Genomic DNA, 27,289 nt, shown 5'->3' with positions numbered 1-27,289 from the left:
ATCAGGGAACTTGTCAATAACCTCTACTTAAAAATAGACAAACCACACCAACATATCATGTATTCATTTGAAACTTTATTGACAATCTGGCAGTTTCTTAAATGTCCAGAAATTGCTTTTACAAATCATAGCACCTTAGGGCATTATAATATTACAGAATTTTCACCCTATAGCTCTGATATCATTTCCATTAAGATTACACACTCCTACAAGTACAACATGTCACAATTCATTCACAGATCAGCGGCTGAAATCATAATTATTTATTAACTTTGTAGTGGTGATCAGAAAACATAATGATGGATAGTCAAACTTCCATGCAGATGAAAACCATGCATCAAACTTTTCAGCTACCACTTCTTAAAATTCTTTCCAAACAATCACCTACATAAAACTATCCAGCCAGAGTAATGTATGGTTATGGAAATGTAATTCCATTATGAAGCATAACACAAATTTAAAATCCCTGTTACAAAACTTGTAGTCAAATCCCCAGCACTATTCATACTTCTCGTGAGCATAAAGGACCTGATTGTCACACACATTCTCACAAAGTAAATTATTCAAAATCTCCAAAGACAGAAAGGGGAATGGAGATATTGAACCAGGGAGTAAATGAGGGACTACTCTCATTTCACATCCTTATCTTGTCACTCCATCTTGCACCACAGAAATAATTTTTGCCTAAAAAAATTGCTTCTGAAATGAAAAAAGTACGATTAATACTTCTCGAACTGTATTCAGTAACCATAAAAGGGATTTGTCTTGACTAATGTACTTCTACCCAACGGCACATTTGTGTGTACAAGACAACTTAATGGAAATTGAGTCCTACATTAAGCAAGATTAGTCACTACTTAATCCTAGCCATTGAACATCACGAAAATTTTGAGAAAATTGACATCCATCAAAATTATGCACAATAGGACACTGAAATACAGTCAAACCCCTATTAAGCGGCCACCTATTACATGGCCACCCCTAATAGGCAGCCAGTTAAATCAAAGTCCCGATATGAGAGCTTATCTATTGTTTCTACCTCTATTAAGTGGTCAGCCCCCTTTAAGTGGCCACTATCTATTTCCCTGAGGGTGGCTGTTTGGCCGTTTAATACAGTGTAGGGGTTGAACTGTAGGAATATTTGTTTGCTATTTTTTTAATTAGTTTGATTCAAACTATATATTAGTCTAAACTGTTTGCATTAGTAATGTATCATCGTACATGTATGTTATCCTGAGCAGATTCTTATTTTTTAACATTAAACATGACTAGAACACATACACCACTGCTACGCTTGAATATAGCTGCAAAACAAAAAAAACAAAAACCCAAATTAAAAAAAACACACATTCACTGTACACACAGACAAAAAAGAAAATGATTAGTCCAACAAAAGAGATTAAGTACTTTCCACCCTAGCTGTGTACAAAAAAAAGCTCTATTTCATTAGTCTTCAGAGTGACTTTATTTAACCCATGAGACGACATCCATCTAACAAATAGGTAAAAAAAAGTCAAAACTAACAAAATAACACAATGGAATGAGTGTCTGATAGAATGTTTAATTGTGTACTAACTATTTCATGGGTTAGGTAAAATCACTCTAATGTACTGCTAAACAGCAGTTCTTTTCTACACTACAAATTAAAATAATTGTATGTGTAAAATTATACAGTTGTGTTTTCTAAGGGCCAATCTACAACAAATTAAAGCACTCTTATTTACAATCTGAAAGTTTTAAAGCTAACATAACATATATGTTCTTGCGACAGTAACTTCTTTACGTCACAACCCTGAAATGTTAAAACAATGTTATTAATGAAAATAACAAAAAAAAAAAGAAAATCAAAATTGCTGTTTTTGCCATATTATAGATATCGTATCTATAGAAACTTAATTGGGAGGGGAAGCCTTACCAAAACCAATTCCTTATTGAGATTTCCTCCTACATGTAAGTAATGAAATAAATCCCTTGGAAATTAAACACAGTTTTCAGTTTTGACTTCATAGCATTTGATATTCATATATGCTGTATTTACAAGGTAAGGCAGGTTGACTATAAACTTGTCATTGAAAATAGTAAAATTACTTCTAACTAAAGGCAAATTTGGAAAAATGATGCTTCAAGTAATGGGATCAAAAATATTATTTACTCCAACTACAGAGTAATGCTCAAATTATTGGTCAGTCTGAAATTTACAGGATGGTCAATTTCAAGTTGATAACCTTAACAAATTTTCTGCCCCTGGATTAAATGCGGCTATGTACTTTGTCAGAAAATAACTGGCCCCGTAGTAATATTTGCCATGAAAACTTGGTAATCTGGTAGATCAGAGTAAATAAGACACCATTTATAACTAACTCATGATACTAACAGAATATCTGCCAGCAAAAATAGCCATCATGAAAAGTACATTAATTTTACGAATTTGAATAACCAAAAATACAATGATGTTGTGATACAAGTACACATATCCTTATAAGTGCCATTAACTGTTTCCAGTGTAAATAAAGTTAAGTCCAACATGCCAGTTAAAATTTAGATCTCAAATCTTTACATTTGCTATTCCAAAATGGAGATTAAAAACTTCAATTAATGATATTGTTTTAAGACAGGGAGGCTTGTTGCATAAAATGTTATATGATTATCCAGTGTCTGTATATGTATACATCTCCTGAGAGCAAAGAGATCATTTATTACAAACACAGCAGAGTTTGACCTGCCAGGAGGCAGGTGGCTAATTTATGTTGCTAATAAATTATTACTTACAATTTGAACACCATATTGTGAAAGCAAAAAAGATGAAAGGCAAGACACAAAAGAAAGACAAATAGAAATTTCAAACTTTGGAGACATGTTTCTGAAAACACCAAGATAGTGTAAACATAACTCTGCAACAGTTTGGGTTTTTACACATGGTTATAAAAATGCAGTTATAATGTATATGAAAAAAAACGTTTTCTTTTCAAGTAATAGATACCTTAGAATATTTCTACAGTCAGTGTTTTTTTTTGAACAGCTACATATATACAACAATGAATCCTTAAAGAGGGAACTGGAAAAAAACATGAGGAAAATACTTATTGTAAGAATTTATTATAAGATCTAGCCAAGGGCTTTGCACTCAAAATCTCACAACTGACATATCATTATCTGCTAATCAACAGGTTTGCTTTGGATTTATTTTTTTTTAAAAAATTGAATTAAATTAGCTCAACAAGTACTTGACACTTGAGTTCAAAGGTAGACCTGCTTGGTTGAGAGCCAATCATTGAACAGTTCAAGGGCAACAAAGCAAAAAGATGATTGGCTGAAAGTATGGAAACAATATATTTAATAATTTATGAAGTATATAAATGAAAGAGATCAAAATGAACTAGTTAAGTGGAGATAGATTGTGATGCTGAGAAGATGGGATAGTCTTTCAGAAACCACAGATTAAAAGAATTGAATGAGAAATTATTTTCATTTACAACAAATCTTTCATTTGATTCATGATAGAGCAAAAAAATACTCTCACTGGCAATGGCTTTAAATAACACTGAACTTAATCTTTTTCATTTTCATGTTTAGCTATAATTCATTATTTCCTGTGGTGGGATTTTATGGGAAATCACTGTCTGTGATACTAGTTTAGCAGAAGTTGATCATTTTGAAACAGTTTGTAATAAAAAAAAAAAAACTACGAAGAATTTATTGTTTGTAACTACAACAAACAAGCATGTAATACAACCATGTTCTATTCTAACAGGAGAGTCACACTCAAGACTTCATTCTCAATTTTAATTTTAATTTTGTAAACTCTACATACAACAATAGCAAATACAGTTTATCCATTCATTAAGATCTCGCAGGGATGACCTTGCCTTCTAAAGGCAAAAATAAATATTTTACCAAAACCCATAACTTCAGTTTATAAAAATAACACTTGCAGATTTCTCTCTATTAAATATAAAAGAAAATTAATAAAATAATGCATAGAAAGTTGATAGGCACGATCTCTATGTCATTGAAATCTTGAATATCGTGAAGATTACTTAGTATACAATTTTTAGCCCTAACAAAGGCAAATATATATTTAACAATTTACATGTTTGCTGAAATTTGCACCCTTGTTTACCATAACTAAAACAATCAGACTACATAAGTCTGGCTAGAAATTCACTTCAGAAAATGCAAGCATTTAAAGAACAAAACATTTTTCTTAGTCATACGAACTGAACCTTTAAGTTTTTGCTTGCACATGTATGTACAATTTTGTAATAATAAGGAATAAATTAACATTTAACATTATAATTAATATTGATTGCCAAAGAAATGACAGCTTTGGAAGAGTCTTGTTCAAGTATGCATCCTAGAGAAGCACAAAAGAAATTACCACATCACAAAAGGTGAAAGACAAGAAACTGTTAAGTCTGCAATCTTGAAAATTATGTTAACTATACAGTGCAGGTGTCGTGGCCTCAGGGTTAGTGTACTCAACTCTCTATCAAGCGATCTCGGTATCTCCTGGCCTGGGACATTGTGTTGTATTCTTGGGCAAGACACTTTACTTTCAGTGCCTCTCTCCACCCCAGTGTACAAATCAGTATCAGCAAATGTAATGCCAGGGGGAACCCTGTGATGGACTAGCCTCCCATCCAGGGGGGAGTAGAGCTTCATGCTACAGAATCATTGAATAGGCATGTTGGCTGTATGGGCCACCAGCCTGATGCAGATTTTACAGTTTACAGAGGAACTGACAGAACAAGTAAGATATTACAAAGCAGGTATATAATATATTATCTTATCATCACAATTAACAGAATCTTGAATTTAAGGTTAGTTTATATTTATACACAACATATACTGTATTATTGCACTGTTTTCCAAAACTGAAAAGGGTGAGAAACAGCAGAATAGTAAGAAAATTATCAATGATGATTTGGCATAACTTTCTAACTTATTGGAGAATTATTTCTAATTTTACACCAGAATTCATAAATTATTGCTGATTACAACGAGATTCTCCAATGAAAGAGTACAGCGCTCGCCACTTTTCAAATTCTAGCTAAGAGCCATTCATGTGACAAGACTTTCAAATTCAAAATAAAACCTTGGGGAAAACTCTTCAACATTTCCCTCTGGGCTTGTTTGTTACTGTTTATATTATATGGTTTATCAGCAGCTGAAATTTTATTAGGAAACAAAGACTTACACACAAAGGCCAGGAAAGCTAGCTGAAGTTAGTTTTCTGTTACTTAGGTAAATGAATTTGAACTGAACTGAAACAAACTGAGTTTCCACGTTGAAAAAAAATTGTGCTCAGTAACTTATAGCACAAACATTGTGCTACAGTGTTAATTTACTTGAGAATGAGACTGCAGATTTCATATAATTCATACCTTTGTTACTTAGAGTCAAACTTGATACTTAGTTCTTGAAACGAGTCAACTACATTGGTATACAGAAGTCTTGCAGAATCCTCCCTTAGTCCTGTTTGCAAGTAACTAACTACATGTGCTGTCAGCACTATATATGTCCATTTCATTACTTCGTGAAAACCTAGTATCCCAGGCTGAAATTGGCATCCTCCTTTACAAAGACTACTATGTGCAACTACTTCAGCTGTACTGCAACTGGGACAACTTAGACCACAAAACCTGGTTCATACATGTACTGTCATGGGCATATTGTAAGGGAAATTTCAATTTGACGCCTTGTTAAAATATCATGTTACACTAAAGTCTGGCCCAAGAACTGAAATTTGAGTTTTGTGCCCCCTCTGCAGGGTGGGTTTGGCTTAACATGTAAATAGAGGCAATATTCTGATCACTTGTCAACTGGTACTGTTAGGAGACAATACATTTTGATCACTGTCAGGGTGTACACAGTTACAGAGTTTCATGATAAAACCAACATAAATTTACTTACAGTCTCTGTGTGTCCCCTGTTCTACTATTCACCCATTTCTGATATGCTGCAAAGACCATCGTAACCCCATAAATTCCTGCTGCTATAAAACAATTTCTAAAGGAACGAGAAGTGAAAAACAATCAGTCAAACCTCATATATAACTTCCAGGACTTTATCTGCGACCAGTTGAGACAGACTAATTTTTTTTTTTCTGGAGAAATTTATTTAGCCTTGTTAACAATTAATGGTTATCTGGGCCTAAATACTCCAGCCAAAAAAGTGCAACAAAATTATTATTCTTTTTACGATATTAATCGCTTATAAGCTTAAGTACAGATCAAATAAGACGACTCTAAAACGTGTACACTTTCACTGTCATGTAATAGACGTTGTGCTGTACGTGTTTCACTACAAACCTTGCAGACGATTTGTAACCTTTTCCTTCTTCCATCTTAGGGAGATCGTCTATAAGTGCTACACTCCTTGTGCTGAAAAATACGCCTAACAGAAGCTGAAAACAAAGCAATAAATTTTTTTCTCTTTTTGAATCGACGTAAGCTTTAAGCCTAGAACGTACACCAAACAGATAACTGTTTGATGTATCAACAAATGCTTACTGCCATACTCGCAAACATACGAAAAATAGCACTCAAACTGGAAAGTCAAACCTTACCAACATTATAACACCCCACAAGCTTAATAAAAAGCAACAACTTGCCAGTTTTGGGCCACAAATTCTAATCATCTTTGCCCTAACTCGAAATTCAATATGGCCGATCGCAAATAATTTCACGTGACAAGCACCCTCGTTTTCACTCCACTGAGCAATAGACTAGGGCAGGGACTAGGGCGAGTTAGAGCAGTCCAATATGACGGCCGAAGACTTTTGCAATTCTTATAACGAAATTTCCTTTCAAGCGCCTTGGGGAGTTATTACAGCAAAAGCATGGGGAACGGAAGATGGTAAGCCTTTCCTTGGGCTGCATGGCTGGCTAGACAACGCTAACACATTTGACAGCATAGCTCGCTTGCTTCCTGAAAACATTCGATTTGTTGTAATGGATTTCCCGGGACACGGCCTATCTTCTCATCGATGGCCTGGAATGCCGTATCTACACTTCGAATATGTTGCTGATGTTAAGAAAGTTGTCTCTCAACTGGGATGGGAGAAGTTTTCTATCATATCCCACAGCATGGGAGCGTTTGTGGCATCGCTGTATGCGGGGACATTCCCAAATGAAGTAGAGAATCTTGTCTTGATTGAGTATGGTGGTTACCCTGCTAGGAGCGCAGAGAAACCCGACTTTCGGTTAGCTAGATATGCAGCTGGAATGGCGAACATGAACCCAAGACTTCCCCGCGTTTATGAAAGCGTAGAAGCAGCGGCTGCCAGGCGAGAAGAGCCATCTTTGAATGGTAACACTTTACGTAAACATGATGCGTTGTTAATAACAAAGAGAGGAAGCACCGCCACCAAGGATGGTGTTGTTTTTTCGCATGATCCAATGATTAGAGAATTGGTCTTACCTTTTTTTCCACCTGTATTCTCTATATTACTAGTTCTGTCCAAGATCAAGTGTGCAGTGTTGATATTAGAAGGTTCAGATAGTCTCCACTTGGAAGAGAAAGGTCAAGAAACTCGTCTTGAAAAGCTCAGTGCCATTTGCCAGCATGCAAAGTTCAAGATGTGGAAGACCCTTCAAGGAGGCCACCATTTGCATCTTGATAATCCTGAACAAACTGCACTACAAATCAAACAATTCTTAGCTCTTTGTGAATCCCAAGATTGTGATTTGCACACCAGCAAGCTCTAGTACTTAGATATTGTATATGTAGAATGAAGGCAATGTAGCCTTTTGAAGACTAATTCATAGCTATTTTTTTTAGAATAATAGATTATTATAGACTACCCATTCTTTTGCGAACTGCTCGAAAATACAGTTTCATTTTTGTCCAGTTCGACTACTCACCATAAAGCTTAGAAAGTAAGAACACCTGGAAATTATTGGTAAAAGTTTACAGTTGTTAGATCTTACCACAAATGCAACTGGACATGTTATAAGAAACAACAGAAATGTCATGAAATCTCAATGCAAGGTAACCAAAGAAATCAAACTTCAACCAACAATAGTCTTCCATCAGTGATTACAACTTTTACAAATGAAATTGGGTTATCCACCCATTACTACCCTGCAAGCAGAGCGGCTTTCATCTTTCCTAGATAAGGTCTATCTAGGAAAGATAGAAGTGGCTCACCCTCAGGGTAACGCTCAACATGCAGTGGCGAACACATTGGGGAACAGACTAAGTATACGAGAACAGTGAAGATATCTATGAAAACTCAGGGTCAGTATTGACCACTGTCAATGGAAACAATGCAAAAGTCTGTTGTATCATTATGTATTGTTGCTTCTGCTATAGTCGACGGAAGGCCAAATCCTTGTGAGCTTGTTTTAAACCTGATGTGATATCTTTAAACTACAACATTCTATTTCTCCAAATTAGCTTGTGGAACGTGAGAGAAGCTGCATTGTAAACAAAACTCTCAAATGCACAAGGGGAAGGCTGTGAAATTGTTCTATAGCTACCACATTGTTACACCTTAAAAGCTTGTGTGCACCTGTTGATTTATTCACTGGGTCTGGTTTTACCCTTCATACTGGGTATTTTTGAAGATTTACTGATTTTATTTTTACAAATACAGTGGAAACCCTCATGAGCAGACACTCTTGGGACATGCAAAAAACTGAAAATGGCCACTTGCTTGAAGTGATCCTCCTAAGCGGCCACCAGTACCCTGGTGTGACGGATAGCCCTCAAACTTGAAAGTGGAACCTTAACAACATTATTACACCCCACAAGCTTAATAAAAAAGCAACAATTTGCTAGTTTTGGGTCACAAATTCTAATCACCTTAAAAGCTTGATCTCAATTGCAAAAATAGATGGACCTTTTTACGACTTTTACCTATGTCACACTTTTCCGATTTTTACATTCAAACCAAAACTAAACTTCACAGCTCAATTTATCACGCTGAATTTAGTTAATATGTGAAGTTTCATAAGAATCTGTTGCAAGCTCGTAAAAATATATGACCCCTAACTTTACATTTTTTACAATGGAATCAGGAGCAGCTCCTGAATGGAATACAATTCTTTGTAAAATCAGGGGTGGATCCAGGATTTTTCTTAGGAGAGGATGCACCACTAAGGAATGGCATCATACCAATAAACCACATAGTCAATTTTTTTGCAGAATACCAGTTTTAATAGAAAGCTGCATCTCATCCAGGGGGGTGGGGTTGCGCACCCCCTGCACTCTTGCCCTAGATTTGCCCCTGCATATTTTTATGAATTTGAGACGGATTGTTATGAAACTTCGTTGATTTTTTTAAATTCGGTATGATAAATTGTACTGTGGAACTGATTTTTTTGTTTATTTGAAAAATACGAATTACGACAAATTGTTGATATTGCGTGACACCGAAGAAAAAAGCCACTACGTAACACGCACCCTCGTTTCCACTCTAATGAGGAACAGACTGGGGCGAGTAAACGTATATTCAATATGGCGGACGAAGAACATTTAACCAATTCTTATAAGGAAATTTCCTTTCAAGCGCCTTGGGGAGTTATTGCAGCAAAAGCATGGGGACCAGAGAATGGTAAGCCTTTCCTAGGACTACATGGCTGGCTAGACAACGCCAACACATTTGACAAAATAGCTCGTTTGCTGCCTGAAAACATTCGATTTGTTGCGATGGATTTCCCGGGACATGGCCTATCTTCTCATCGATGGCCTGGAATGCCGTATCTACACTTCGAATATGTTGCTGATGTAAAGAAAGTTGTCTTTCAACTGGGATGGGAGAAGTTTTCTATCATATCCCACAGCATGGGAGCGTTTGTGGCATCGCTGTATGCGGGGACATTCCCAAATGAAGTAGAGAATCTTGTCTTGATTGAGTATGGTGGTTACCCTGCTAGGAGCGCAGAGAAACCCGACTTTTGGTTAGCTAGATATGCAGCTGGAATGGCGAACATGAACCCAAGACTTCCCCGTGTTTATGAAAGCGTAGAGGCAGCGGCTGCTAGGCGAGAAGAGCCATATAATGGTAACACTTTACGTAAAGATGATGCGTTGTTAATCACAAAAAGAGGAAGTACAGTCACCAAGGATGGTGTTATTTTTTCGCATGATCCAACTCTTAAAGAAAACCACTTCCCTTTTTTACCACCCCGGCTCTCTTTAAACCTTATTCTTTCCAAGATCAAGGGCGCGGTGTTGATATTAGAGGGTTCGGATAGTCAAGACTTACTTGAGATAGGTCACGAAAGTCGCCTGGAGAGGCTCAGTATTATTTGTCAGCATGCAAAATTCAAGATGTGGAAAACTCTTCTAGGAGGCCACCATGTTCATCTTGATAATCCTGAACAAACTGCACAACAAATCAAACAATTCTTAGCTCTTTGTGAATCCCAAGATCGCGATTTGCACACCAGCAAGCTGTAGTAGATACAGCAATAGCCCACGTATAAGAACCTGAATTTTTCAATTTAGCCTAAATAGGTTCTTATATAAATGGTACTTAAAGCAAATTTAGGCTACCAAGGTTCTTAAAATAGGTTCTTATATTTTCATATGAATTTCATCTGAATATACTATATATATATTATAAATATCATCTCATAATACAGTATAAATCATTTATTTGTACCGTAGAGCAATGCCTATAGGCAGTTCAGTCCAGGTACAGTATATGTCCTTAACAAAACATAACAAAGAAACTCATGTTGAGAAGCTGAGGCATTACCCATTGGTAGCTTACGTTGTTTTGATATTTTGCAATTATTTATTTTCATTGGGATATATTTTGATATTTTACATTTAATGTTTTGTGATTCTCACAGAGATGGAGATGGTCAGAAAGCTTTCTTTGATACCGTAGTAGGGTACAGTACTTGCAAATACTTGGGGAATTATTTGAATGGCAAACACAGTAGACATACAACACGGTACTTAAGCTTGAAAGAAAAAAAAAGTTATGTCAAGTTACTTTTAAACAGATGATGATCTTAATTCAGCAGTTTCTACCTATACACTTTTACAGCAACCCCACTGATAAGAACCTAACTTAAAATGTTAGCCTTAATAGGTTCTTATGTGGAGGGGGCTTAAAATGAAAATTTTAGCCTAACAGGTTCTTAAAACCCAGGTTCTTATACGTGGGCTATTACTGTATTGCAGATGTACTACCTGTCAGAGAATACTTCATGATTTTTTTTTTTTAGAATAATAAAAATCATGATAAACTACCCATTTTTATGTAAAATGGTCGCAAATAAATATCAACTGACCAATGTTTCTTTTAAAAGACTCAGTTTCAGTTTTGTCCAGTTTGAAATAAAGCTCGGAAAGTAGCAACGCTCCATTAAACTCATCGCCAATTGCAAATGATCCCAGGACTGCAAATGATCTCAGGACTGCAAATGATCCCGGACCGCAAATGATCCTCTAATTGGACCGCAACGCAAATGATCCCCATATTGAGCAGCAAATGATCTCGACCAAAAATATGGAATGGCATGGATTTATATCAGAGGAAGGTGAAAAATATAAATTATACAAATTTCACCCCAAAAAAACACGTGTCATCATTTTAAAAGAAATATTCCGCACGTGTTTTTTTGTTTTTCATTAACTGAGAAAAACACTTATACCAGTAAAAAAGCTTCCGACAACAGTGAATCACCGAAGAGTAGGAAGTGGGAAATGCAGGACTTGCATATCGTTAGCTGCCAACCCAAGATGGTCACTGTCTATTCCATGAGATGAATGACCAGCTAATTGACCTCGAAAGAGTATATTGCTCAGTCCCACAAAATTGCGCTCTGACTCGGTCAGTAAACTCCAAACTAACCCAGCCAACCAGGACGGAACTAATTTCAGTGAATAGAGCAATCTTGAAGCACGGGACATCTATCTCCGTAGAATGACTATGGCTGGTGAGTGGGGTGACTGGACTGCTTTATGGGCCGCAATTAACAATCTCGTAATCCCAGTGGCGATAGTAACAAGCTTAGGAGAAAATAGGCTCGATTACCAGGAAAAACAGGATTGAATGTCACCTAGCTAGGCGACTGTCAAAATGAAGCTGGCACAAGCCACCTGAGATATGGCCTTGTTTGGCCATGAAGCTGAGCTTCATTACCATAGCCTGGAGCCAGTGACTTTCAAAATCCCCAGCTACCATTGCCTGGAAATTAAGGCAAAAGCACAGCCAAGAAAGAATTTCAGAATCTAGATGAAAATTCGAGTGCTGCACACAAGGTGTTTTACAGGTCTATTCAGGTCTACTAAGGTGAAAACGTCTTCTGTGATAGTACTTTACGGTTGCATTTTAGTTTGAAACTTAAGCCACAGCGCCACGTGTTGGACGAAAGCTTATTATTCTAGAGCATTGAGTTCTTGTTGCTGTTGTTGCTGTTGTTGCCCTGATCCGGCTGACGTTAATGGAATGATAAAATTGGATTTTAGTATAACACCGAAATATCAATGTATGGCTTAGGAAGCACATGTAATGTGTGTTGGTTTGAAAGACCGCCCGCCAACATTGTCTTAAAGGAGCTCAGTCACGGTGTTTTGTCTTTTTTTGTTTTGGCCACGTACAAAATCTCCTTTAAATGGAAGGAAACCTGAAAATAATAGTTTACTAAGACAGAAAAACATCAAAGAGATGATAATAAAGTATAAAGGAACAAGGATGGCCAAGGATGGCGAAAATTGACACGGATTGCAAACGACGGCTAAACTTTTCAAAATGAGCAAACCGTGACTGAGTTCCTTTAAGACAAACTTTTTTTCATGGCATGCAATTTCACCAGTTGTGCGAATCGTTTGAGTAGACTAAATCCCTTACAAATTAAGATAGACGTTCACCACTTGTACATAAAACAATTTTAATTTACTGAAAAGTGTTACATTCACGGTAATCGCTAAGAAATGGTAAACCTTATTTTATGGCACGCATCATACATGTCATACCACTTGATGCTCTTGAACAACATGAACACGATTTGAGTAGTCAGTATTGAACGTGCCTGAAAATTTAGCGGTCCATAAACACAACATCCCGATCAGTTTTTTGCAACTGTCGGAGGATCAATTTTATTTGGGAGATTCGCTCCCCCTCCCTCCCCTCCTCATTGTCGATTGCTAGAGAGAGCAGTGACGTTTCAATATTCCATACATTTTTCTCTATGATCTAATTATCAGATTCATTGAATCTTGTTCAGAGAAGCTATTTGGTATATATCTTAAGATTTGTGAATATCTCAAAATATCATTAATAATTCCTGGGCTTTTTGTTACTCAGAGGGTTTTTTCTGAGCTTATTGCCGGGTGACCCTAAAAGGGGGAGGGGGTATTTTTCCTTTCCAAAGCAACTTTTATCTTCTTCGCAGCCATTACTTGCAAGTAGGCTTCAAAACATTTCTGAAACATTTGTACGCACACGTAAAAAACTGAATGCTTAAAATTAAACTCTCTGACTAAATGGAACACAAATCAAGCTCTCCCTTTGTCAAACACATGATAAACATCAAAATTCTGCATGCTCATTGTAACGAAAAAAATTCAAATAAACTTCGCGCTGTAGGTTGCTATTAGCTGACAATTTTAAAAAATATGTGTTCCGTTAGTCAAAGCCCTCGGGCTTACATATATTTAAGTAGTTTATTACTGGAAGGTTTTTAACCAGAATTAATATTCAGTGAAAATTTACTGAAATTCTTTATGACTGGATTTCGTGCCACCCATGTTTGAATCTGTTTTCAAAATACATCAAAAATCTGTAAACTATTTGGTTTAGGTAGAACGCAGTTTAACTTGCGTAGTAAATATTTAAAGTCTCCACGGCCGGTTCTGAGTTTGCCGTCATGGCGTGTGGAAGCGGCTTGTTAAATCCCTCTTTGCCTATTAGCCAGTATGTTTTCCAAAAACCACGGCCCTGTGCAAAATAAATAAAGGGATTTAATTCATACACAACATTTCAGTTAGCTGGAGTTGTTTGGCCGCTGTTAGCGGTGTATATTCTAAATAGAAAGACAATAAAAATTTCAGACGTTTTATCATCGGACACTCTTTATCTCATTTTGGACAAATTTCGGACCGACAATTTCGGACACTAAGCTGAAACATAGCTAAAGTAAATTCACGCCTGCAAAACACGAATTAAACTGACACAACAGCTCTGAAAATGACAGCTTTACTCCAATGACGAGAAAATAACCCAAATTCTATCAAGCCGTTACATAACTCAAACAGTTTCTCAACTAGAGTTCGCTGCATAAAGCCTGGAATAAAAGAAACTAAGGGCTTTCGAGCTTTTTCAAAGTTCTATACTGTTCTGTAAATATCTTGGACGCTCAAAAATTTATACGCTTGAAAATTTGGCACGGTTTTGTTTTCGGAAATTGTTTTTGTCCGAAATTAAAATCATCCAAAATGTTTTGCAAGTAATGCCACTGAAAGTAAACCGAAGGTTCCTGGCCTTCCATTGCAAAGTCAGTCATACAGCAATTCAAATTACCTTGAGGTAAACTTCGCCCCTCTTGAGGAATGTGTATCCACCAATTTCCTTCAAGATCCTGTAACAGTCTTCACTCACGTGAATCTTGAGAGCTGAAAAGGACATCACAGCTAAGATAACTTGAATAGATCTTCGAGTAACTGGGGCTGGGAGCCAATTGTCCTTGTTTGCATTCAATCCATGATGAAAATAAAGACAGATGCCAAGAAAATTAGTTCACTGGCCGAGAACTTATCTCTTCTTAAAATGCATATCATGAGAGCGTAAAAATACCATTTCAAAGCTGACTCGAGAAAGAAACTCTCAAGTCTCAAATACGCTATGTAAATTGACCAATCAATACTGGTTCTGGTGTATATAACTGCGATGGTGTATATGACTGCGCTGATCAATCATGTCTTCATATCTTTCTCCGCAGTTCAAATATATAATCCTTCATATATTCACTTCCAATACTGGGTCTGTTTTTTAGCCCTATTATTATTAGAGATTTACTACCCAACGTTTTTGTTTTCCGATAACCTGCCTGACATCGAACATTGTTTTGCGTTTCGCACGCGTTGGAGAATTAAAGTTCAATTAAAGTATCATTAAATGCCCTTGACATCTTTGTTGAAGACTTGAGCCTCTTACCTTGGCCAGTGGTCTCTACTCTCGATGCCACGTTCACTGTGTCGCCAAATAAGCAGAAACGAGGCATGTGGATTCCGACCACACCCGCCACACAGGAGCCTGGTAAGGAAACGATAGTGAGTTTGGTAAAGCATTATGGGATGTACAGTTGATGCGACGGCACAATCAGTTTTACATGCGCATCTACAATTGGTAATGTTTCATAACTCAACGAACAAATCTATTGCCGATATTACAATATTTAGAGAGGAAATCACATCAGCCTTAGCTGGTTTTCAAGCAGATCCTCTATCCTGGTCGAATTGGAATTTGGAGATGTTGGTTTTAGCGGAGGGAGGAGAACCGGAAAAACCGGAGAGAAACCCTCGGAGCAAGGCGAGAACCAACAACAAGCGTAGCTCACATATAGCACCGGGCCGGGCCACATTGGTGGGAGGCGAGCGCTCTCACCACTGCGCCATCCCTGCTCCCCGAGTAGTAAAACTACACTATTGGGTCAAAGCTAAAGAGATATAGTTGACGGTAATAAAACTGCAACGATTTGAGTGGAATGTAAGAGAACGTGGCAAGAATTTGAAAAAGCATTACATAACGAATTAGCTTGGAAAGTGCTTCTGGGATCGTTCCCAAAGACGTATTAAAACATTGCAGAAGCTGGAAAAGTTCACGGAGTAATGGGTAAGTTAGCCTTTGTTACAATTACCGCTGTGTAGTCCAACCCTGAGCTGTAGCTTCATCCGGGGTCTGTGTCTGATCTTGAAGTGAGTCATGAGACTGAGAATGTCAAACGCCATGTCTGCGATCTCCCCCGCGTGACGATTACCATTCCTGACTGGTAGCCCTGACACTACAAGTAAACAATCACCGATTGTCTCCACCTGCGACAGGAAAAAAACACAATCTTGTAAAAAGGTTAAAAACTAAAAATATTCATCATAAAAAATGCTTAGCTAGCTGAACAAGAAGTGCTTCTTTCTTGTACCACGAACAGCTGTCAAGGTACCGTGGAACCAGCCTTACGGCCGTCCCCTTAATTCACCTCATTTTTTTTTTTTTTTTCATTTTATCTATTTATTCCATTCTAAAATTACAAAGATAAATATAAAGTAGACAAGTAAGAGGAGAAATGGAAAAGGGCAAAAATATAGGAAGCTAATTAGATGCCCTTGTTTAATTGACAATAATAATTGGGGTAAAAAAGTTAACTTAATACTGCCACCTTGTTACTACAGCCACTTTATTCTAGTCCGAACAAAAGTTCAGTGAGTCATTTTCTTATTTAAAGAACCACTTTAATACGGTCATCCCGTTAATTCGACCAGATTTTTGTGGCCCATTGGTGGGGTTCCGCTGTAGTCCGGAGAATCTCCAAGGCCATAATTGCTCCCGAAGACCACACCGAGAAGGTCATTCGAAGATTATCGGAAGAGCACCCGAAGGCTTATTTGATCAGTTGCCGGATCACCGGGATATCATCGAAGATTTTTCGTCCGTAACCTCACGGATTACGAAACGTTAGCAAATACCTCGAGGGATATTGCGTTGATATATGTACCCACATTTTCCCAGAACTAAAATGAATTAATGTAGGGCAATAAGTAAAGAGAATAACCATTTCGATCAGTAAAAGTTAAAGCTTACCTTGAACACGTCGTAGTTGCCAAGAATATTGTCCAGGGCAAGATACAGGTCATTCAAAAATGCCACGATCTAAGATAAAAGAAATTTCCTAAACTCAACTACTATTTTCACTGAAATCTCCGAAAAAGAACACAGTTATTCGTTAATCAAAAGTCCTCCTCAAACTCACTAATAATTCATCAAGTTTAAAACAAAAGTAATCAAGACCTTGACGGTGTTTGGATGTCTGATCTTAACTAGCATAGATTTTTTGTTTTTCTTTCGCCGTTTTCTCTTTAGTTTTATTTTCGAATGAGAAGACAATGATTCACCACATTTCCAAACACCTTGAGGTTCGTCAAAAATGCTCCGCTGCGCTGTCTCTTTTGTCTCTTTTGTCTGATATATTACGTAAAAAAAGGCATAAACAAACAGAAAACGAAATTTACAATAGTTAGTGATTAGGATTCATATTTTTCAATTTTGTATTTCACCTCCATAGGCGTACTCTCTGAAGCCAGATCAATGAATGCCATGATTTCACTGAAGTAAATTGTAACTTCATCAAAATACTCAGGTGTTACAGGCTTGCCAAGCTTCAGTTCCTCTGCCACGGCGCTGCGTACAGTAAACAAAGACAACAGTCCTGTTATTCAATGTTGCGGAATTTCGAGAAGTAACAAAACATGGTTTGAGAGCCAATCCGAATGTAATAGTGGCTTTTGTAAAAAATAAAAAGAGCAGAACTCGTTTACAAAACAGGACTGGCGGACGATGGAAAAGATGGAAATATATGTACAAACTTGAAACTGCAAGAACTTGTGTCAAAAATATTTTTGGAGAGCAAGGTCTCTTGCAGATATCACATCTGTAATCCCCGTTGGTATGGCAGTTTCCGTCCCAACCCCCAACCCCCAGCATTTTGTCAGATCGGCCTAAAATTTGGCTGGTGGCCTGGTGATCAGTTATACTCTTGGCTAGCGAGAGACAGAGACTATAGAGTTGTTCCTTACACTGGTAGCATTTTATAAAGAAGCTTGTCCGTTTTCTTCTTCTCCTCCATCAGCAGTCGTGTTCTTTCCTCCACAAGCGCCTCCAAGTTCTCAGCGTGACGCTCGATCAACGCCATAATGTTATCCATGATGTTCACATCCCTATAAAACAACAGGAGATAAGCATTACAGTCAGTAGCCAGAGGCAACAAGTTGACGTTTTTCAGGTTCTGCTTTTTTGTAAAAAAAACAACAATCCTTTCACTTGCGTGCATGAAGTCATACGATTGCGTTATCTTACTTAATAACTTATTTTCTCATACGTATTAATAATTTATCAAGCTTAAACAAAGGAAATAATGACCGTGAAGGTGTTTGGATATCTGGTCTTAATTTGCGCAGTCTTGGACGATTTTATTTCTCATTTTCTCCTTAGTTTTAGTTTTGATTGAGAAGATATATCAAACACTCTAGAAAGCGTTTGTCCACACCTTGAGTTTGATCAAAAATACGGCGCTACGCGTCGTATTTTCTTCCTTCAGGGTTCGTACCTTTTTCAGAAACAAATTTCCAGGACTTTTCCAGGACTCAGATTGATTTTTCCAGGACTCTAAAATTCACATTAACCCTTTCACTCCCATTATCTTAATGTTAATTCTCCTTACTGTCTGCCATACATTTCATATTTTTTTACTTGAGTTTAACAGATTTCCAGAACTTTCCAGGACCAGTAGCCCTTTTCCAGGACTTTCCAGTCCTGGAAAATGCCACAATAAAATTCCAGGACTTTCCAAGTTTTTCTAGGACCCGTACGAGCCCTGGCCTTTCTTATTATTTTCTTCTCTTTGGAATGTGGTCAAACACGGTCTTTCGTGTTTGATATAATTACACCAGGATTTCGACCAAAGAACCTCATGGGGGTTCTATGTAAAAGTAGCTTGTGTTCTTGAAATAGAGTCCTCCTATCAACAGCAGGAAATTTTGTACCCTTATAGAGTTCATGACCATGTGCTTACCTGCCCATGACCTTACGGAGCCTATCCAGGATTTTATTAAAATGGGGCCGTCTATCAGGGTCATCATCCCAGCACTGCGTCATAAGGGACTGGAGCTCAGACTTACAAGCGTTCTCTTTGACCACGGGCCGGAATGGAGGATCTTCATGTGCCATTACACGAGCGATGATTTCTGCCCAAAAAATGCCGGACGCGTTTTAAATTCATCTAGCTTCCTTAATTTTTCGATAAGACTAGGGTTTTTTAAGCTTTCGTCAATTTCTGAAACCGCTTTTGGTCTTGCATTGGGTAAGCTCGAAATGCGCAGCACGCTTTATATAAGCAATCAGAATGAAGGATAAACTAACAGACTAGAGTTTGACAAAACAAGTGACTCTTCACTGTTACAGTCAAGTTTTCATTCGCTGTGGTTTCAAAATGGGTTCGCTGAGGCCATTGTGTTGAGTTCTTGATTCTTGGCCCGTTTCTAGATCTCGAAGATCCCGAAAAGTTTTCGCACCCGGAAAGCCGCAGCAAAATCTCAAACCTTATGATTACAGAGCTGTTTTATTCCCATATTCTAAATATGAACAAAGGTTCCGGTCTACATAAAAGAAGTTTCAGGCGTATACACCTCTCTTAGATACAGATTAACTTAAAATGGCTTTAGGGGCCAGAAAAGTTTCCGGGGCTGTCGAGAAACGGGCCCGAGGGCGTTAGCGAGAATTTTGATCTCAATTTTGCAACTTTTCGGTGAGGTTTCTGTTTATATTGTTTATCCTTCAGTTTTGAGTTTGAATAATCTCAAACTACACAAAGCATAAGCAGTGAAAAACATTTTGATAAAAGAAAAATTAACACTTCGGTTAGCTTTTAATCCTGGGTTAGCGTTAACCGGCTTCCGAGCAACTCGGCCAACTCAGGAGACTGATCGATTGTGTGCTTTTATTACCTTGCGGTTCAAATGGATACATGCTGTAAGGTGGCTTCCTGTTGGCAATTTCTTGAAGGATGATTCCATAACTGTACACATCTCCTTTTTGTGACCCTCGGTTGTCCATCTCACCGTCAATAATATGTTCAGGAGCGCACCACAACATGTCTGAAATTAAAATGAAACGAGAATGGCGACCTATCCCATTTTAAAAGGTGCTCGCTGTTGATACCAATTGGGATCAACCGTTTCTTGTTCTGTTGGGGAAAAACCGTTTTAGGTAGGTTTGGTTGATCAACTTTTTCAACCGGCCTCAAACCAGGTTGAAATGGTTTTAAAAGCATTTGCTTGATTAAAGCTCGCGTAAGGACTATTCCCAGTAGTTACGGTGTTTCAACCTAAAACGGTTGGAAAAGTGTTCTTTTGAGAAACGTCAGCCGTATCAACCCAACCTGGTTGCGGTTGAAACGGTTGATCCCAATAGAACACGACCTTAATGCATGGTCAATTGAGAAGAAACACATCAACATCAAGAAAGACAAAGCAATGGAGACAATGTAGCCGCTGACCACAGCAATGTCTACAACGACGATGATTTTGCATTGACGCTAAAAACTGTTGAAAAGTTTCTATTCAGAATCTTTAACCAAATCAAACGTTTTTGAAAAATTTTGACTCAGTTCGATGCTAGAATAAAAATCGTCTTTTGGTTTTGACAAACATCACGTAACCTACCGTTGTATTTTTCATGCTCCTCTTGAGGCTTCAGACGATCCGATGGAGACCGGAGTTCACTTAGGCCCCAGTCTCCTATCTTGCAGACCCAACGCGAGTCAATCAGGCAGTTGGAGGACTTAAGCCGACCGTGTACTTGAACTGGACTATTGTGCAACACCATCATACCCTACGTAAAGAAAGCATAACAGTATATTTTGAACTTGTCGATCTGAGCATACTGACTGAGAGGCACAAAGTTCCTCTTGGGATGTTTTGGCATAAACAATCCAACTGGGCCACGCTAGTATTACGCCATAGTAAACCTGTCGCTATGTCACGTTCCATGTTAAACTCTAGCAAACAAATAATTGTGGCTTAGCCCTTTAAATTTATCGCTTGATTTAACGATCTATTCTACCAGGTCAAGCATTACCGTTGCCACGTCACGGACCAGAGAAAGAACAAAAATTTCCTCCAGCTTGAAATCTTCGTTCTCCAGTAGATCCTGTATAAGGAAATTGAGACAAAAAGATGCTAAGTTAACTTAAATTATTCGTAGACACAAGCTAAAGTTGATTCTGCTCTTAAAGTGCCCATGAAGTAAAAAATAATTGCTTATTTGAAAGGCTGTTTAAAGTAAAGAAGAATGGTGTTTTCCTTTTCGGAATATCTTTTTTCGTTCTAGAGATATTCACGTTTTTGTATTATGCAAATGAGGAAAGTGATGACGTCATAGGTGGTTCGTATATGTAATAGGACTACATGCTGTCCAATTTGGAAATAACTGGATGAAAAAAATTCTGAGGACAGCCAAAATTAGACGAGGCCGTAGGCCGAGTCCAATTTTGCAGTCCGAGGAATTTTTTGAATCCAATTATTTCCAAATTGGACAAGCATTTAGTCCTATTACCTATTAATTATATGGGATCCAAAAACAGATGAACAAGGCAAATATTTTATCGTCTAAAGTACAGTATTTCTCACTTCGCTTTGCTCAGCACGTCACAGGTCAAACACTTTAACACAGGTTTTTTGCTTCTTTGAGTGTTCTTGTTCTGATTATTCTCCCTCATCTCGAGCAAATCAGTAGCATCTATCTCTGGAAACCTAGCTGAAGACTCCATTCGAAAGTTTAGACGTCAAAAAGGTGGAGAGAAAAGTCGGAAAATTCCGCCATTGTCAGAACATAAGAAGACTTAGCGAGCTAAAATCGCTCGGTGACGTTTGATGGCAGTGATAATAGCTGCAACCTGATTGGCCAATACTCGGTTCTTTTATTTATCTTGACATTTCATTGGTTGATGGAAAGTATCCAGATTCTTCTCAAATTGGACAGTTTGTTCAAAGCTAGACTAAACGTTCGAGCAAAAACTATCCAATTTATTTTAAATTTGGACAGTTTGCAAAAATTAATAAAAAATAGGTCTGTTGGCAATATTGGATTTCGATGGAGCTATATAATTACAATAAAAAAGCACAACACTCAATCGAGAATGACTCTAGAAATATTAAAGTGGTGTTCTTCAAACTTGGCACCAGCAATATACATCACGAAAGCAACTGCTTTGTCGTGGCCCGAAAAAATACGAAGAACACTCCCGAAGCACGCCGAAATTTTCCAGTTAGTCGCGTTACTAAGCAGTTAGCGGCTCAGTCGCCTACATACCTGGAGACTGCCTCGTTTCAAATATTTCGAGAGGATCATGACCTGGGGCGAGTCGATGCAGATTCCAATGAATGGGTTGATGTTCTCATGGCGCAGTTCACGGGCCTAACAAATGAGTAAAACACAAAGAGGGATAATTAGAAAGTACGACTTTGTATTTTGATCTGCGCATTGTTGCAACAAAACTAACTTAAATACAGAATTAACTACTTATTAACCGGAAAGTGAGGTCTTTACGGAAAAACCTCAAACCGAGACCTTGGCGTATTGACCTCGCTATCGCTCGGTCAATACGGCAAGGCCGAGGTTTGAGATTTTCCCGTAAAAACCGAACGTTCGAGGTTAATAAGTTGTTTATTATATGGCTATTTGCTTCCGTTTTTAGGGGAGAATAATGCCCTACAATTGGCCAATCAAAACGCGCGTTATATCGGTTACAAACACAAGCCTCAATAATGCAATTTATTCCTTTACAGAGTTAAAAAAATAACAAATTAAAAACTTCTTCGACAAAACAGTTGCAGACGCTGGAGGCTTCCACTTACCTGTTTGACCTCAATCAGAATTTTACGGGATATTCGCAGATCCTTCTTTTTGGTGTGTTTTACAACAATAAGCTCACCCTAGAAATGAAAAAAGGAATAGTTAAACGAATTTAGAAACTTTAACTTTTATTTTAGAAAACCCACTGTTTCTGATGTTGACATCGGAACCTTGGGTAAGTAGTTAGTAATAATGATCGTATCTAATTTCTTCTTAATTACTACATCTTCCAGTCTTCCATTCAAGCGAGTAAAATGATGACAAAAACAGTCCAAAACATATCACTCGTATGCGAATTGTTTAAAAACGCTCCTTGCTATTTAAGACGCGTCTATTTATCGGTAAACAAGAAACTTTAGGAAGCTTACAACTGCACAGTTATATTTAGATTACGCAGAGTGAAATCAGTCCGCAACCTTCCAACCCTCCGATCCGTTCTCCTACGCCTTTTGCACACTGACTTCCCTACTCTCAAAGAGGAGCTGGGTAATAGCGCGGGTCTGGTCATCAACAAAATGAGAAAAAAAGAAACAAAAACAAAAGCACGAGTGAAACATGACCAGGCCACCCGCTTAAAAGCAGCTAATAACGGTACAGAATGTAAGGCAACAAAGATATATGGCCTAGCTCCCGCGAGTGCTCTAGCTCAGCGGTAATTCGGAAGGTCATAGATTTGACTCCTGTTATGAAGCTAAGCATTCGATTTTTTCGAAACCCTTATTTCGCTGTCTTTATAATATTTTGTTCGTCATCTGACCAGCCATCCTTTCTTTCGAACACACTTTAGTCACTACCCCTTCAGTTTTCATCTTCTCTACCCTCCCTCCCCTCCCTACCTTATTGAAAGCGATGTTAGTGAAGCCCGAGGAGAAGACTTGTTCGTGTAAGCTCCACCTGGCAGAACACTGTGTGTCAGCGGACTTCACACTGGCGCATGATCTGGGAGTACTGACCCAGCTCAGACGACTGAGGCGAGACGATGACACTTTGGACTTGACACTTCTGACGGAGTTGAAGTTTGCGTTCTAGGACGGTAAAGGTTACCAACATAAATTCATTATATTGACTTGGCCCAGTGAAACTCAGGTACGTGAGACATAGTCTTGTGTGACCTTCTCCATACTTCGCTGCATGTAGAAACTGAGGCAAATACTGAAAAAACAAATTTGTTTAACGTCTGGATAGGTTCCGATGTGTGTATGGGTATGGTTTTACCCCAGTGGGTTCTTTTCAAAATTTCTGAGGAGCATCCCCGTCCTTTTTATATGGGAGCCCCCCCGGGGATTTTAAACGTTTCCATGAAATATATATTCTACTTACTGAGGGTTCAAACAGATTGACACTGTCTCTGAATACAATATCTTCTTGTTTAACCTTCCATGTTTGATTCTGGGCAAGATCAAGCTCGAAAATAAGCTTCCTGCAACAATATAGTAACTGTTACACTGATGTTTTTCGTAAAGGTATTACGCGACCTGTAACGTTCAGTGGTAAATTGCAAAACAACCCAAAACAACTCAACATCTTGGTAGAGGGCAACAAGATTATTGTTTAGAAATAGTTAAGTGAATACCTTACCTGTAAACGAACACAAATACCATGGTAACAAACACAAATCCAAACACGGTACAACAGGCGATGATGATATATGTAGTACTGTTCTCTGCGGCATGAAACAACAATGCATATCAGTAGATAAATCACGTATCCGTTAATTCCGAAACATAGTACAAATAAAGGATATTTCAGTATTTAAGAAAATATCATTAACCTTGAAATTGATGCGCAGCCAGCTGGCGTTCATATTCTACCGGCATGTGACCATATTTACTAGTGTCCACTGGAGCTGTACTAGACGTACAGTCGAAAGTCCGCTATTGAAGCGGATACCTTCCAGAAAGAGACACTTTGTCTTGGTCCAATCCACATACGAAAACCGTATAATTTTAACCTTTCTCTAGCCAGAATCGTAATTTTCTTCAATTTTGCACATTCATGTTCCGATTTGGCTTTTCAATGTTTCGTTTGAGCTCTTTTACAGTTAAAAGTCGTTATATGTTGTGGTAATGACCAGTTGGTCAGTGCTAAAATTGCCTAAATATTGCATGACTTAGCCCCTTTAAGAAGCGAAGAAAAGTACCAAATAAAGGGTACAGAAGAAAGTATAGGAGACTTTAGAGGTGCATAGGCAGACAATAAGATAACATGCACAGTAGAAGTACACAGTTAGGAAAACGACAGAGATACCCAATGAACGGGCACGGACAAAATAGGGCTTAGAAGAGCTAACTTCTTATTGCTTACCGCTATCTTTGTTACAAAGCTCCCCGTCCCACCCACACTCAGGACTGTCATTAGGCGGCGTGGTTACCCCGCCCGGCCAGATGATAGTGACACCTGGTAAAATGGTAAAATTGTCGTTGTATCGAGTGTAGTACGCAATGTCTTCAAATCTGTCATCGATGAGGGTTTGAATCACATAGTCAGGATCTCTCTCGCCGTTCCTGTCCATGTACACTGGGCCTGCGATACCTAGTGGTAAAAGCGGTCTCCAGTTAAAAAACAGGCTCACACGCACGTTCTTCTTCACAACTGAGCCACATAAACATGAACAGTCTAAAAACATTTACTGAGTTTGGGGTAATTATGACCTACTATGGTGAAATTAATATCATTTACACTTAAAAAAGAATCGAGGCTGGAAAGATTCCTAAAGATTGTGTTGAATTTTACCACTCTCCACTTACAGTGGTAAACTTTATCACAAACAGGATTATTTCTACCAAAGGTAATGCAAATGAAAAGCAAATGAGAACACCAATGGGGATAACCGTTGGTGCCGTGTTTTGGTACCACTACCACGTTCCATTAAAATTTCCATGCTTATTATATGACGCTACCAGATTTCAACGCATGCTCTTTTTGTAGTACAGACAAGGTACAAACTGGAAAAGTTAGAGTAAACAGACAAGACAGTACACTTCAAGAATCTTCAGGTAATGCCTACTTTTGCACGACTGCAGCTATAGAAGATGCCCCAACTTGTGTTATACTACTGCAATAGTAACATTTTACTACCGTACCTAGTATTTACCTCTAGACTATTGCGGAAACTGTTTAAATCAGTCCTTTGCGATACTAGGAAAAACGCAAAACAGCGTACCTTCGTAAAGTCTGTTATACGTTCTCTTTGCAACTTCCAGGCCATTTCTGATACTTTGTCCTGATTCCAGTGTTTCGTTTACAGCCAAGGCATACAGCCAAACTGCATCGTACATTGTTCCGGCGTAAGCTTCCACCTGTGACGAGCAAATATCATACACTTCTCGGTAACTAGCCCCCTTACCCCAAGGTGGACATCCCTCGTACCTAGATGTGCGTCTAACTTGACAACTGTCCAAGGCAGACACCTTCACCATGCATACACTTCCCGGCTAAGACAGACAACTCCGTATGGCTGACACCTTGTTAATGGAGACACTTCTCTATTCTGGCTATTTACGACAGACTCCTCTAAGGCGCGGTAGCCATCTAAGGCATCCACACCTTTTTAACGTGGACAGCATACCTTTCTAAGATCAAAACCTCTTTAGGGATGACTCTTTTCAACGTTGCATAGTCAAGGCTGCACACAAAAATGTCTGCTATTCAGGATAATGGACTCTTGCTGCTTCAACATGCAGTATAACTTACCGTTCTATTTTCAGGAATGTCTACGTGAAATGGCTCTTGTTTCATTCGCTTTTTGATGCGATCCACAAAAGCTGAGACTTTCGCTCCCGACCTCTTCTCTGTGCCAAACTTCTGCTCAATGTTCAAAACTCCTTCGTAAGCCTTCTTAGCGTCATTGTCTCGGCCATCATTACCCATCCATGTGTTGTTACCAATGTAAGAACTACATTATATGTAAAATTCACACATTACTTCAGTGAGCGTGTTGCATATCAACGTGAGCTTAACCTCTTCCAGGCGTTCAGTTATTTAGTGCGCAGCGAGAAAAAATGGCGGAGCGAGGTAAAAGAGAGAGAGAGGCTTGGTGCAAGGAGCAAACGAACGTTTTATCGCCCTCACGCGCCTCACTTCTCCCCTATTTTTTCGTCCGCCATTTTTCGCGCTGCGCCCATATAACTAACTGAAGGCCTGGTATAAGTTAACCTCAGCTAAACTGAAAACCTATATCATTATATCTTTAGGCGCTGCAACGCAACCGTCCTTTTTGTCTGCGGAAAAAGCCTTTTTCGAAAACGGCCGCGTCTCTTGTTATATAGACCTTTCCAGACGTTATTTGAGTCGCCAGGCGAGAAACTAATACATCAGTCATACAAGTCTGTAATGTCACCCATGATTTCGTTAAAATCGTATTTGCGCGGCAATCGCGCGCTTTGTGAAAAATCACAAGTTGAGTTTGAGTCTGTGATAAACTTGAAGTTAACTCCTTTAACGAAATAAAGAATATTATCTCACCGTTTAGGCAAGTGGACAGTGATAAACGCGTAATTTCCATTGAGAAGCCCAAGATCCAGAAAGTTTAACATGATTTCACGGATGTCGCCTCCATCGCACAGAAGAATGAAAACTGTAGATAAAAAGACGTCATTCATAAATTAAGCGTGATCCATATCTAATTTCTCCTTACAATATCCATACATTCTCAAATAGACAGGCGACGAGAATAAAGAAAATTATCAACTACTTTGGACTCGA

General features: G+C 38.3%; 4 protein-coding genes across 6 annotated transcripts; 2 read left to right on the top strand and 2 right to left on the bottom strand.

The window, feature by feature from the left end:
• Positions 1 to 57: 57 nt before the first annotated feature.
• LOC145469078 (ribonuclease kappa-like) lies at positions 58 to 6,682 on the bottom strand. 3 transcript variants are annotated; one of them, XM_081452737.1, is made up of 4 exons: positions 6,569 to 6,682; positions 6,312 to 6,406; positions 5,914 to 6,009; positions 58 to 1,792 (listed from the first exon to the last, which is right to left on the bottom strand). In XM_081452737.1, the coding sequence occupies exons 1-4, from the start codon at positions 6,638 to 6,640 to the stop codon at positions 1,780 to 1,782; spliced, it is 276 nt and encodes a 91-aa protein (XP_081308863.1). In that variant the 5' UTR covers positions 6,641 to 6,682; the 3' UTR covers positions 58 to 1,779. The 3 variants fall into 3 exon arrangements, with proteins under 3 accessions (XP_081308863.1, XP_081308861.1, XP_081308864.1); XM_081452735.1 differs by having other exon boundaries at positions 58 to 1,304; XM_081452738.1 differs by lacking the exon at positions 58 to 1,792 and adding an exon at positions 2,650 to 4,354.
• A 34-nt stretch (positions 6,683 to 6,716) lies between these two features.
• On the top strand, positions 6,717 to 7,846 carry LOC145469067 (serine hydrolase-like protein). Its single transcript, XM_081452722.1, has one exon. The coding sequence runs from the start codon at positions 6,765 to 6,767 to the stop codon at positions 7,707 to 7,709; it is 945 nt and encodes a 314-aa protein (XP_081308848.1). The 5' UTR covers positions 6,717 to 6,764; the 3' UTR covers positions 7,710 to 7,846.
• A 95-nt stretch (positions 7,847 to 7,941) lies between these two features.
• Positions 7,942 to 10,603, top strand: LOC145469068 (serine hydrolase-like protein). The gene has a single exon (XM_081452723.1). The coding sequence runs from the start codon at positions 9,463 to 9,465 to the stop codon at positions 10,405 to 10,407; it is 945 nt and encodes a 314-aa protein (XP_081308849.1). The 5' UTR covers positions 7,942 to 9,462; the 3' UTR covers positions 10,408 to 10,603.
• A 3,174-nt stretch (positions 10,604 to 13,777) lies between these two features.
• On the bottom strand, positions 13,778 to 27,186 carry LOC145470430 (atrial natriuretic peptide receptor 1-like). The gene is made up of 19 exons (XM_081454233.1): positions 27,050 to 27,186; positions 26,263 to 26,480; positions 24,890 to 25,207; positions 24,164 to 24,248; positions 23,906 to 24,005; positions 23,422 to 23,610; positions 22,588 to 22,665; positions 22,043 to 22,147; positions 20,810 to 20,881; positions 20,395 to 20,563; positions 19,678 to 19,827; positions 18,747 to 18,918; positions 17,752 to 17,892; positions 17,233 to 17,356; positions 16,760 to 16,828; positions 15,822 to 15,996; positions 15,119 to 15,217; positions 14,486 to 14,577; positions 13,778 to 13,903 (listed from the first exon to the last, which is right to left on the bottom strand). The coding sequence occupies exons 1-19, from the start codon at positions 27,184 to 27,186 to the stop codon at positions 13,778 to 13,780; spliced, it is 2,619 nt and encodes an 872-aa protein (XP_081310359.1).
• Between the last annotated feature and the right edge of the window lie 103 nt (positions 27,187 to 27,289).

This window comes from Orbicella franksi, chromosome 15 (genome assembly GCF_964199315.1).
Source record: "Orbicella franksi chromosome 15, jaOrbFran1.1, whole genome shotgun sequence".
NCBI classification, from domain to species: Eukaryota; Metazoa; Cnidaria; class Anthozoa; order Scleractinia; family Merulinidae; genus Orbicella; species Orbicella franksi.
The sequence above is the reverse complement of the archived record's forward strand: the minus strand, read 5'-3'. Positions and strand labels throughout refer to the sequence as shown.